Source organism: Olea europaea, chromosome 10, assembly GCF_002742605.1.
Source record: "Olea europaea var. sylvestris chromosome 10, O_europaea_v1, whole genome shotgun sequence".
Taxonomy (NCBI): domain Eukaryota; kingdom Viridiplantae; phylum Streptophyta; class Magnoliopsida; order Lamiales; family Oleaceae; genus Olea; species Olea europaea.
In genome coordinates, this window is record NC_036246.1 from 28,854,858 (window position 1) to 28,867,819 (window position 12,962).

Here is a 12,962-nt window from a genome sequence, read left to right on the forward strand (position 1 = left end):
CAAAATCTCATTAAAATGGAGTACAAACAAGGGCTTGCAAAAAAGATATTTTAGCCCCTGTTTGGTAATAATTCTTTCAAAACATTTTTTTTCTTATACTCATTCTCAATCACAAATTCTCACAATAAAATATTCTTCACATAAACTTAAATTTTTTCCTACTTTTTAAATAGACATTCTCCAAAAATTTACTATTCAAAAACTGTTTTTTTTTTTTTAAAAAAAAAATTATGTAAAACATGTCACAACCCATATTAAGCTGCAAATAAAAAATCTCTTTAAAATATTAAGCTGCAAATAAAAAATCTCTTTAAAATAAAGCTTACATATTATTTACTTATAGATAAATTCACATATTCAATTCATCTATCTGAACACATCTCATTGAGTTGTATTTATTTGGTGCATGTACAGAAGGACCATCTATTTAACCACATCTCGTTGAGATAATATTTATTTGGTGCAAGTAAAAAAGGATAAACTCTCCGGATTGATTTAATAAAGGTATTATTTGTACCTAACACCGAATATAATAAAATTATTTGTTACCTGGTGCGTGCCAAATGTACCATTGCTGTGCTATTTTGAAAAGAAATAACAGTTTTGCTAACAGGATTTTTTGACAGACATATACTTGGCATATTTTCATTGAATCATGCTACAGAATCTGAGATTGAACTCGGGATAAAATCTCGGGTTCTGCTCCGGAGCCGAGGTGGCAATCACCTCGGCCCTTGATCATTTTCATGTGGGGCCACCCACACACACATCCAGGGGTTGAGATTTGGCCACCTCGGCCCCTGGATCGAAGCCCCGGATTTAATCACGAGCTTTGTAGTTTTATTCATTTTCATTGGCAGTTGAAAGAAAAATTAAACAGAGAATTGCCAATCAAAAACTGTCAAATCAGATCCTGTAAAAAGGCCGTGTCACTCAACCTTTTTCTTCTGCTTTTTCCAAGAAATAAACCATGCATGTTTGATGCCAATTATTTCATCAAAATGAGTTTTGTAATAGTGAACTTTTTTGGAAAATGTGCGATCAAAAAGTATTTAAAAAAAAAATAGGGTTTACATGAAATAGTGAGAACATGGTTGAAAACGACTCTAAAAAAAATTAGTTTTGAAATAATGGAATCAAACATGGGCAAAATATATGTGATGGAGATAAATGTTGTAAAAGCATACATTAATCTATTAAAAAAAAGGCTGATATAAGGTATAATCTTAACAATTATACATGGAAGATCAACCAGCACAAGGAACAGGCTTTCATATGAAGATTTTTCTTTTCTTTTCATTCAATTTTTCAATACATAATTATAAAAGCTACATGTATACCCTAATTACACATGCATGCAGATTCCTCTGCCAATGCATATTCAGGATTGATCCTATAGTTTTGAAAAACTGAATAATCAGAAGTATATTATCTGCTAAACCTTCTTGATATCGTAATTTAACCCTGCATTGTTTATATTCAAGAAAGCAAAGTTAAGAAGATTTAAGAGTCTCTTTGAACTGATAGAAAATTTATAAACTGAACAGCAGCAGCCTCCTTCGTTTGATTTTGAACTGCTACAAGTTCCTGCTCCACGTCCTCGTCGTCTAACTTCTTTGCATGTTCTATTACTTCATTTCGGTTCGAGTTATCGGAATTCACTTGAAGAAAGTCGTAGAACTCTATTGTTGGTTTTCTTCTATCTGCAATCACAAGATTATATTGATGAGTTTTTGAACCGTGACTCCATCAATAGAGCTATTGATGAACCCATATCATCAAAAAATTTAAACATTTGGAAAGTAGAAGAAAAAAATAATTATTTTTAGATTTTATATCGATTTATTACCTTCATCTATCTCCATGTGATGTACCATATTGTCCGAATGAAGCTCCTTCCGGTGTAGGGGTTGACTGTACGTTAAAGGGTACTCGAATTTCTGAGGATATTTTTCTACTAAAGGATTAAAGCTCAAACTTTTTTCGTCGAAAACTGGGATATCTTGATTTGATGAGGGCTTTTGATCATTTCCCAAAGCTTGTGCTGATCTTTTGGCGTATATTTTCGACCTCTCTCTCCATTTTCGACCCATGATAACATGCCAGTGATTTTTCACAGCATTATCAGTACGACCGGGGAAGAGCCGAGCAATTATAGCCCATCGGTTCCCATGAATCCGATGACAAGCAAGAAGCCTCTCTTCTTCTTCTTCTGTGAAAGGGCTTCGGTTAATTCTTGGATCCAACTGATTGAACCACCTCAACCTACAACTCTTCCCTGATAATATTAATTCAATATGATTAATTAGTTGCATGCAGGTGAAGGTAATACATCATCTAATATCTTTATATGCAATCTAAAAATTCATGTTCAATGTATATATTAGTAATTAATCTAGGTAACATATATAACTATGTACAAAATCTATCTTCTTCTAGAACAAAACATGGCACATATATATATTAGTTAAATTTAAAAATAAAAATAAAAATTTATTCTTAGAAAAATAAGAAAAATTATGATGAAAGGAGCAAATATGCTAACGATTAAACAAAAAAAATAAATTCTTCTAAAGTTTTATCAAATATATGCCCAAATAAATAAGCATGGTTATAAACAGAATTATGTTGGTGTATTCATTATTACTAAAATAAGATACAAATTTAGATAAACATACGCGTATATGTATTTATGGCTTGTAATCTATTACTTTTACCCTTAGAGGAAAGAAATACAAGCTAGATTTCATTTATTTCAAGGGATGAAGCTGAAAATTTATATAAACAGGAAACCCTAAGAAAATCATTTGTAATTTTTCTCCGATTTCATTTCTCCTTTAATATTCTTCGTAGTATTTGGTTATCCATTATTAGTGTGGAGAGAATATGTAAAGGATATATTGATTTTTTTCACCTGATCTTCCCTGTAGCTTTTCAGCTATGGCATTCCAGTTATGTGGTCCATATCGTTCGACCAATTCACGAAGCTTGTCATCTTCAGCTGGTCTCCAGTGCCCTCTGCTACACATCTGCTCCGGCCAGCTAACGATAAACTTCCAGAAAAATCTTGAAACCCTAGTTCTTCTAAACAGCTAATATCAATTAGTTCTTCCCTGGAACAAAATAAAGAAACTTTGCAGATGAAGGATGAAAAGTGGTATTACATATATGTTCTATAAGACGAAATTCTTGGGTCGAAAAGAATTTTGCCGGTGGAGGTGGAGAAGACAAAGAGAGAAAAAATGTACATGCTAAGAGAGGATTTAATTAGGTTTCAAGATAATAAAGTGTTTTCCGTTAGAAAGTGGGAGGATTTGGACATACCAGCACCTCTTATTGATGCAACTAAAATTATAAGCACTTATAAGTAATTACAACATATATATATATATATATATATATATATAACCATATTGTATATAAATAATTATTCTCTCTCTGATTTATGAGAGAGAAAAGGTTGCTTGGTGGGATTAAACGTCGTTCTCCTACAATATCTTTCTGAAATTCCAACCTACAATACCCACCTAGCAGCATTTTTTCTTTTTTCATTTTCCCTTTTTAAATATATAGTTGAAACCTATATATATTCAATAAAATCGAGTAATATAAGAGTTGGGTCCTTTATATGCCTGATGAATGCAATATTTTCGTTTGGCCGTAAAACGGAAAAAAAAAATCACTAAATAAAAATGAATTGCTACCCTAATCTAAAAATTTGAAATGAATATTATATATAAGAGGGGAAAGTTTGGTATTGTCGTTAGATCTTAGTGAAGAAGAAGAGGAAGTTTTAGGTCATGACCACCTTTCCAAGACCTAACTGAAAATTGCCCTATGATCTCGTAACTGCACGTGGATACTAAGATAAAGCATAGAGCTTTGATGAAAAAATTTATTCGAAAATATATTTCCGAAAAATGATTTGTTGATTTTAGGAAAATTTGGAAATTTTTTATTGGAAAAATATGTGATTGAAAATGAGTTTGAAAAAAACTTAAATTCGAAGAATCTCTACAAAACAATGGCTTAGTTTTGGTTAAATTGATTGTTTTCGTCAAACATCTTAGTCTTTATTATGTTGTAATCTTAACAAAATTAAGATGTATTCTTTGTAATCCGAAAACTTCTATCCTATTATGAAGAAAATGAGAATACGGAAGATGTTTGATCACCATGATATACGACAGTATAAGAGATCAACAAATTCATGATACGTATATTGTGTCCCATTTAACTATATCATTATTTAGATAAGGTGCTTTAATAATAAGTTGTAAATAGAATAATCAAATATCGAGCTAAAATCTTGGTTCATTAAGCCATTATTATTTTTTGTTTTCTTTTTTTGAAACAAAGGGTGCTTCGTTACGATAACATGAATTTTTCTATTAATTTTCCCTCGCCTAGAAAATCAACACCTTAAAGGAGCATTAGTAACTAGTAAAAAATAAAGATTTTTTGTTTCCGAAATAAATAATAAGTATAAATTAATAGTGAGTTACCTCAACCTATGATTTGAAGTGCCCGTTGATCAAATTTTTTAGAGAGATTTTGAGATATTATCATCTGCATTTTCATGATTTTATTGCTAAAAAAACTCAACTTATATTTTTTATTCGTAGAGATTTTTTTCAAATCATTGTGCTAACCATTAATTATATTGTTGAATTATACATAAATTTAATTTATTAAAAGCAATATGATACAAAAGTAATGGAGCTTTACTTTTATTATAGTAAGAAATATATATGCACAGATATATTGCAAGGTAAACTAATTAAGGGAAGTTAATACAAAATTTTAATAATGTAAAAATAAATAAATCATGGGTGACCTTTTCGCTAGCATCCCACACAGATTTTGACATATCGCTACATCACCTGAGAATAGTAAATAAAAATATGCCATACAATGGACTACAAATGACATCATACTTTAAATGACATGATGTTATTTACCATTTCAAAATCAACTCTAATATGATGTCACGAGGGTCTGACACCCTCCTTATCAGACTCCGCACAATAAGGGGGCAGGATTTTTTTTCCCTCTTTTCACATGAATCCCGCACGGGTCTCACTCTCATGTGAGTATAAGTTAATAAGGGTGTCAATTTTTTTTGACAAAGAAGTTTCATTCTTCTAAAATTTTGTAATGATGTATCAACTCTCACAGATATCTCTCATACTTTGTGATATTTTTTTTATAATTCAATGAAATCAAATAGAATTAAGCACGCATGCATGTGAAAGCAAAAACAAGAAAAATAAAGCGAAAATCTTGAAATGTGACAAATTTATGGAATTAATTATTTTGTTGACTTATCTGTACCTATATATTAATTGTTTTTAACTGTTGGAAAGAGCAGCCTATGTTCTCAACATCCAAAAACTACCCGAAGAAAACTTATTTTTTGCACTAAAATAATTAATTATATGGGACGTAAGACTTGTTTGACTGTTGGCCTACCATTCTCTTATTTCATTTTTATAGTATATTTTTGAGAGAATTTATTTATTTTTTAATTGATTAAAAGACTGACTCTATTTTTCACCCACCATTTGTATACATGACATAAAAGGTCTTGTGAGAATGTTAAGTTAACTAAGCTGCTGCCGTTAACTTCAACTAACAGATATATACATTAATTGCAATTCCAAGTCCATGGATTTCGGATTTCAAAATTTCTTTTTTATTATTTTATTAAAATAGTGTCTTTGTTATTACAATATACAGTTTGGAGAATTATGTGCAATTTCTTAAAAATTGCTACTATGGTTTGTTGTGTTTTGGACTAGGGTTCATAATTCTTGTGTTTCTTACCGAACGAAGAAGCCGATAAGTTAGATTTGTTTGGCCCTGTTTGTTTCCCATTTTTTTAACAATGAAAATGAAAAATATAGTCGTTACGGGCTCCACACAAGATATGAAAATTCAAATTTGATGACTTGATGTAATAGATAACGGTCATATTTTTCATTTTAATCGGGAAAGAATGAGAAACAAATAGGGGCTAATGGATAACTATTTTGTTGGTAGTTTCAGTTATTTAATTTAATGAAATTTTAATTTTTTTGTGAAAAAATATTTGTTATTCTTCATGAATCAAAGAATATCATAATGCTCAAATTCTCAGCATTCAATCGAATTAAAAAAAAAAAAAAAAGGAAAATCAGAGTGCTAATGCTTATGCATTTGACTCGCATAGTTCATCGTTTGTAGAGACTGTTACAGAAAAATCTTCATACATGCATGCAACATGAATATATATGATCGCACAAATTAATACATTAACTATAAATTATGCAAAATAAAAATAAAAAAATCAGACCATACTGTCTCAACTCTCATGCACGGATCAGACTTCTCGACTGTTCACCAGCTTTACCTACTTCCTTGCCAATTATTATAAGTTCTTCTGATACACACAGAAGACTAATCTTGATTTTTGCAGTAAAAAATATAGCTATAAAGGATTTACTCACATGTGTACATTAACAAACTCTTATACTGTAAACTATATTTTTGAAGCTCTTAAAAAATGGATCATAAATCTGATCAAGAGAATATAGTCTACTTGAACAGTACACTTCGACTTCGGGTAGGAGCATGTTTGATACGTAAGTAGTGTCTGATCTCACATATAATGAACAAAGTTTATTACTTAGCTTCCTTGGGGTGAAATTCTTTGAGTTGTTAGACATTATAATAAATGAATTTCTGAGTCGAGAAGTTATTTGAACTTCTCAACTGCTAAACTGAACCCCTGAAAGCTAACAGCTGAACCATTTGAACATGAAATTTTAGTTTTCTTAAGATCAATCCAAGTGTACACCTACCTCATGACCTATAATGACATATTACTCCCACCATCGGCCTCTCATGTTGTCATTTTTTTCCTTAATATCAACATCATCTATTAATCCCGGTTTTTCGGCGCCTCGTTATGTTGCACAAAGGTTTACAAGAGGATCTAGGAATTAATAAGATGTAAATTAATGTAGTTTGAGTATAACTTACTTTTGAGGTTGTGGTTAGTAGGTAGAAGACAAGGATATATGTCATTGTTGGCATGGATACATTCCCTTGGGAGAATTTTTATTCTAACTCTAATGGAAATATGGAATATAACACCTTTGCATTGCGTACTTGACTTTGCCACTGTTTCACAACTACTAAAACAAAAGGATAAATATATATGTACCAAAAATGGGTTACCGAATTGGTGCTCTACTCTCACATGCGCGCGGGCCTTGCGTGCATTTAAAAGTTCCGGCTTGTGGGACCCGCCCTCCTATTGGAGTGTAGATAAAAGATTCGGTAAAATGTGTAGGTAAATATAGCATTATCCAAAACAGAACTCTTTTTTCTTAAATTCATTTTTCAACCGAATTTTCTCATAGTAAAGTATTCTGCACTTAAATTCAAAGTTTTGTTTGCTATGTTTTAACCACACGTTCTCCAAAAAAAATCACTATTCTAAAACTCATTTTCCCCCAAAAAACTCATTTTAGTGGTTGTCAAATAGGTACATTTATAAATTGGTGTGAAAAGTTTTTGACGGTTTGTCATCTTGTTTTTCTTTTGCACCCGGTGAGGCGATTTCGTTGACATTGTTGAGTTATTGGTGCCGTTGAGAGTGGTCATTGCTGCTTTGTTCCACATAAGGGTAGAGTGGCCCACGAGCTCGCTGCTTATGTATATTGTCTTTTATTTATATATTGATAGTGACTTAATGATGATTTTAGTTTGGTCTTCAAAAGAAAAGGTTTTTCACTGTATAACGAGTTGAAAAGATGCACTGGCCATGCCTTTCGGCTCAAGGGTTGAATAGCACAACAATGTCACAAGTCTATGATGATGTTTACATTTGTCGAGTTTAAAATTGACCCAAGAAACGACTTTGCCTCTTAAGAACTATATTGGCGACAAAAATCAGAAGAAAAAGGCTCAAAGTCTTCAAAAACACTCAAGAGAAAAAGGCCACTGATAGAAAGAAAGCTTAACCAATCAAAAAGCTACATACCATAGTTTGATGTGCCTAATTTCATGTCATGTTATAATATCCAAAAAGATATCAGTAGGTTCTGAATACGCTTTACTTTGAACCGCAAGCACGACTCTCTACCTGTGCACGTACTTTTTGCTTTAGGAGCTATCAGAGTGAAGTTTCAGGTTTTTCCTCTTCGATTGAAAATAAGATACATTGCTGCCACTGATCATTTCATTGACCCTACTACTTGATTGAAAGAGACTTTGTATTGGATATTTGGTTCAAAATCATGAGAGCTTTTCGACACCCTGTTAGAATTTTTATTTCACTTCTTGATTGCTCTTGTTTTCGCTGTAGAAATCATCTACGTGCTTAGCAGATAAAATGGCTGAAAGAAAATACCACTTTTTAAGTTCAATTTACAGACAGGAACACTGCCAGAATAAGAAGATCGAACATGAGAATCTGTGATTATTATTTATCGGTTGATTTCCTCGAGTTATGATTTTAGTTCTTCGCGCCTCATCGTGTAAGTTTCACAAGGAAATATATAAACAGAACCATAAAGGAAAAAAGGGTATGCTTATTAGTATGCCATTATTTATAGGAAAACAAAGTCATCACATTATCACAAACACAAACTAGTCCTGCATTTCACACAATAGGTCATAAAATTACATACAGTTCCATATAAGCATAATGGATAGAAGCTTTGTCCAAAACTAACAGACACCACTGGTTTTCTTGTCCGAAATCCTTCTCCAATAGTTCGAGATTTCCTTCTGAGTTTCCACGTCGCTTTTTTTCAGGTGAGGCTGGTCAACATTTCCACTCTGTGTTTCATCTGCCACAACAGAAACATGAGCAGCCTTAGTTGATACCCGAGGGGGCAATTCATCCAACTCCTTGAGAACTTTCTGTATGTCAGATACGAGTCTCTCTGCCAGGGTGTGGCTGAAGTCCTCTCGAATCACGACGCGCAATACAGCAATGTGTTCGGCATCTGGTGGCATGGTATATGCTGGAACAATCCATCCAAACCTTCTCAGAGACTCTGATATTTGGAAAACCGTGTATCTGCTGGGGTCCTTGAGAGCAAATGCCACCAAGGGAACACCAAACTCTTTCGAAACAATCTCGAACTGCCCAGTTTTGGCTATTTCTTCTCTGAGCAACCTAGCATTCGCCATGCAGTTCTCCATGATGCTCTTGTATCCCTGTCCGACCATAGTAATTTCAGGGAAACAAATAGATAAATGAAACAGATAAGTATGTGAATGATCATTGTGAGCTAAAGAGACGATTCAGTATATGGTCGAAATACGTACCTCGAAGCCAAGTCTTATGAACTGATAGTACTGAGCAATGATTTGGCATGATCCTAGAAGAAGAAAATATAATTAAGAAAGAAAAGCATCAGTTAGTTAACTACTCCAATGCTAGGACTTCCCCAGCACGATATAAATAGCAAGCAGTCATGGCTAAGCTTTCTGCATTATTGAATTTAACCTGGATGTCATCTGTGTCGAACTCACTCCATCTTTTTGAATAAGTAATTGGACCTATAAAATCTCAAAATAGCTAGTGTCTCTGCCAAGCCTGTAGCTGGAATTAATTTCTCCTGCTGTTTATTTCTTTGCACCAGAGCCATATGAATGGCTTACAAGTGACTAAATTATTTTCAACAGGCAGTAGAAACGTGAAATTTCTGATTTTATGTATTCTTCTTAAATTATCTTGCATAAGAAGCATATATCATCATCCACTGTCACAGTTATACCAATATAGAAAAACATTTGAGTTTAGAAATGTGCTGCACTTTATCTTCAGAAGCTTCTATAAACAACGTCTAATTGTAGACTTCACTTCATCTTTTCTCAAGTAAAATAATGAAAACCAGAAACCTGGCTATGTAGCATAAGTATAGAATTCCAACAACATTAAGCACTTCTCATTTCACATACACGAAGCAAACAGGTAAGAGATACCAAAATATCCAACAAAGGTCATAAGAATTCACTACAAATCATCATAGCACTTTTTAATATTTAGGCAGTAAATACTACCAGTTAGCTTCTTCAGAGAATATCTTAAAATCAGCAACCTACTGAGATTCTCCAGGAAATTTGAAAAATGAAACCTAGTTACCCAAGAAAATAAGAGTAAAATGGGGTGAAGGATATCTACTTTTCACAAAACATCATCCTCACAAAAAATTGAAAATAGATAGAGTTACCTTTCGAGAAGTTGAGTGTGAATGTAGGTTGATCAGATCCTAGGTAGTTGATATGAAAGACAAGCTCCTCTGGCAAGTCATCCTTGTTCCGCCATATTACCCACCCAACACCTGCGTAAACAAGGCCATACTTGTGGCCACTAACATTGATGCTCTTTACCAAAGGCAAGCGAAAATCCCATTCAAGTTCCGGGAAAAGAAATGGAGCAATAAACCCTCCACTGGCAGCATCAACGTGGATTGGGGTGTCCCACCCGGTTTCCTTGTTTTTCTCTGTTAAAAGTTCGCTGAGGAGCTTCACATCCTCAAATTCTCCTGTCAAAGTAGAACCCAGAATTGCAGCGACACATATTGTGTTCTCATCTACCATCTCCACTGCTTTAGCAGGATCCATAACGTAGTATCCTTCCTTAAGTTTTACCTCTTTCAGTTCTACCTCAAAGTACCTCGCAAATTTCTCCCAGCAAACCTAAGAAATATAAATTGCATCAGAATTCCAGGAATGACGCTGAAAAACCAGTCCTTTGTAGCATAACCAAACCATGAGAAAAAAAAAGGTGGCGCACACCTTCCCAAAAAAATCAATTAATGAAAATAGTGTGACATATATTAGCTCAGGAACTGGAACATTTTAATTTTGGGGAAATTGAGAATTTAAATTAATGCTAGGTAGGCCAAGCAAAAAGCTGTCCCTGAATATAAATGAACTGAAAGGTTGATAAAAAATCAGGACATATTTCAATCTCGGGTTATTGCTGACCGATGCAGCATGTTGCTACATGAAATCCTGAGATAAAATGCAAGAAAAATGCTGGAAGAAGCTCAAGTTCATTTTATCACAAGTTAAAATGACCCTCAGATCGTATTTGCATTATGTCTTTAGCATCAGATATCTTAAGTTGAACAATAGGTTCCTTTACCATATAACGTCAACAGATAATAAAATATAAAAACTTTTAATACCTATCTAGTAAAACCAAATAGCCACTGTGTAAGGAAGATTACACAGAATTGGTTAATGGATTAGAAACAAAGAATCTTGTCAATAACCTGCACATTAGCTCCTGTGACAATGTTAGGGTTATCATAAGGTTTGCCCTGTGCCTTTCTCTTTGCTTGCCACTTCCTTTTAAAAGCAAGACCTGCAAGCATTATTGCCTCAGATGATCCTACTGTACCCACTCCAATTGCTGTTTCATCATCACCAACAGGGGCATGGAAAAGATGGGCTATCATGTTGACACAACGATTCTGCAAAACTGATAATCAAATTAATAATTTAAAATACAGGATAAGTTTCTTCGACTATAGGTACTTTGGCAGAAGGTGTTGAAATCAAGCTAAATGCCATCTAAATAAAATTTTATTGCATAGTCATCCTTTCGCACTCCACTCTATCAGGTGTCGTCTCCACTCTTCGAAGTTAAATCCCATAGAACTTGAAACATTGTCATCTCAAAACTAAGCCTCACCCAAGCCTATATAAACCACATTGCTTGCTCTGATACCAATGTCATAAAATTTGGAAGAGCCACACCTCAAAAGTGAGCCATTGAGTTTGGAGAACAAAAACCTATATAAACCACGGATTATGTCATTTGTACTTATTGGTTTACATGTTGGTTGACACGGTCTCACCTGACCTCTCACATGGGAGAGGTCGGGATCCACTCACAAATGTGTGGGGCCGATGATAAGTGTGTTTTGCACGATTATTTAGGTCACAAACATGACTTAATTACGAGTAAAACGATTTAATTGTGACTTAATCTCGTTGCATTTGTGAATTGTAGAAAACACCGATGAATAAGGTGAAATTCAGGAGGAAAGACACGAAAAAAGACTAAAAGATGCAAAGTGAAAGTTCAGGGACCAAGGTGCAATTATCCAAAAGTTGACCCGATGAACAAATCAAGAAATTGATTAAGCCAAATGCCAATTGATGATATTTTGAGATGATGGAATGGAAGGAGTGAAGAAAAGATGCCAAGAAGTGAAAGATTAAAGTACAAAGACCAAAATGGACTTTTTCCATAGTTGGTAGCACTATGCGACCCTACCCTCTATGCGGCCGCATAGAAGCAAACCGAGAATTTTTTCTCAGTAAATGTTTACTTTATGCGACCGCATAGAGCATCATAGAGCAACTCGGAGGCAAAATCCATAGTTTCCTTATTCCGCCGAAACTCTTATGGAAACAAGATTTTTAGGGCCCTATATAAACAAAAACTCGACCAGAATGAAAGAGACACCATTTTTACAAGAAAAAGGGAGATTTTGAAGGAGAAAACGAAGAGCGAACAAAGGGAAAACATCGCGCCAAGTGAAGATTCGATTGAAACTTGATTCGGATGATGACGTTTCTTCAACTATTTTTGTATTTTCTTATTTTTAGCATGTTAGGCTAGATTTTTCATTGCTAGGAGATCGATAAACCTTGCAATACTACGTTTAATTTTTGATTTGGATATTTGACATATTTAAACGCATGTTCCGGAATTGAATGATTTATTACGTTTTCATTTCCATATTATTATTGTGTACGTAATTATATGATTTTGGTAGCCTGTTTTATGCATTCGAAAGAAGGAAAATAGGTTCGACATAGTATAAATCATCATAGGGTCCAATAGGGGATAGAAATATACCTCCATGCCTTGTGTGAATTGTTGAATATTCATGAAATCATAATGCATTCCTATATGTTAGTATTCGTCATAGAGATATAGT

At 33.7% G+C, this 12,962-nt stretch overlaps 2 protein-coding genes across 2 annotated transcripts in view; both read right to left on the reverse strand.

The window, feature by feature from the left end:
- Positions 1-1,274: 1,274 nt before the first annotated feature.
- On the reverse strand, positions 1,275-3,338 carry LOC111401738 (transcription factor MYB52-like). The gene is made up of 3 exons (XM_023029617.1): positions 2,915-3,338; positions 1,850-2,278; positions 1,275-1,703 (listed from the first exon to the last, which is right to left on the reverse strand). The coding sequence occupies exons 1-3, from the start codon at positions 3,027-3,029 to the stop codon at positions 1,504-1,506; spliced, it is 744 nt and encodes a 247-aa protein (XP_022885385.1). The 5' UTR covers positions 3,030-3,338; the 3' UTR covers positions 1,275-1,503.
- A 5,238-nt stretch (positions 3,339-8,576) lies between these two features.
- LOC111401739 (glutamate decarboxylase-like) overlaps positions 8,577-12,962 on the reverse strand; it is a 14,664-nt gene continuing 10,278 nt past the window's right edge. Inside the window, exons 3-6 of the mRNA XM_023029618.1 lie at positions 11,283-11,483; positions 10,233-10,701; positions 9,325-9,377; positions 8,577-9,213 (exon numbers count right to left, since the gene is read on the reverse strand). Coding sequence (XP_022885386.1) covers positions 8,719-9,213; positions 9,325-9,377; positions 10,233-10,701; positions 11,283-11,483 — 1,218 coding nt within the window. The 3' untranslated portion in view covers positions 8,577-8,718. The remainder of the gene's footprint in view (positions 9,214-9,324; positions 9,378-10,232; positions 10,702-11,282; positions 11,484-12,962) is intronic.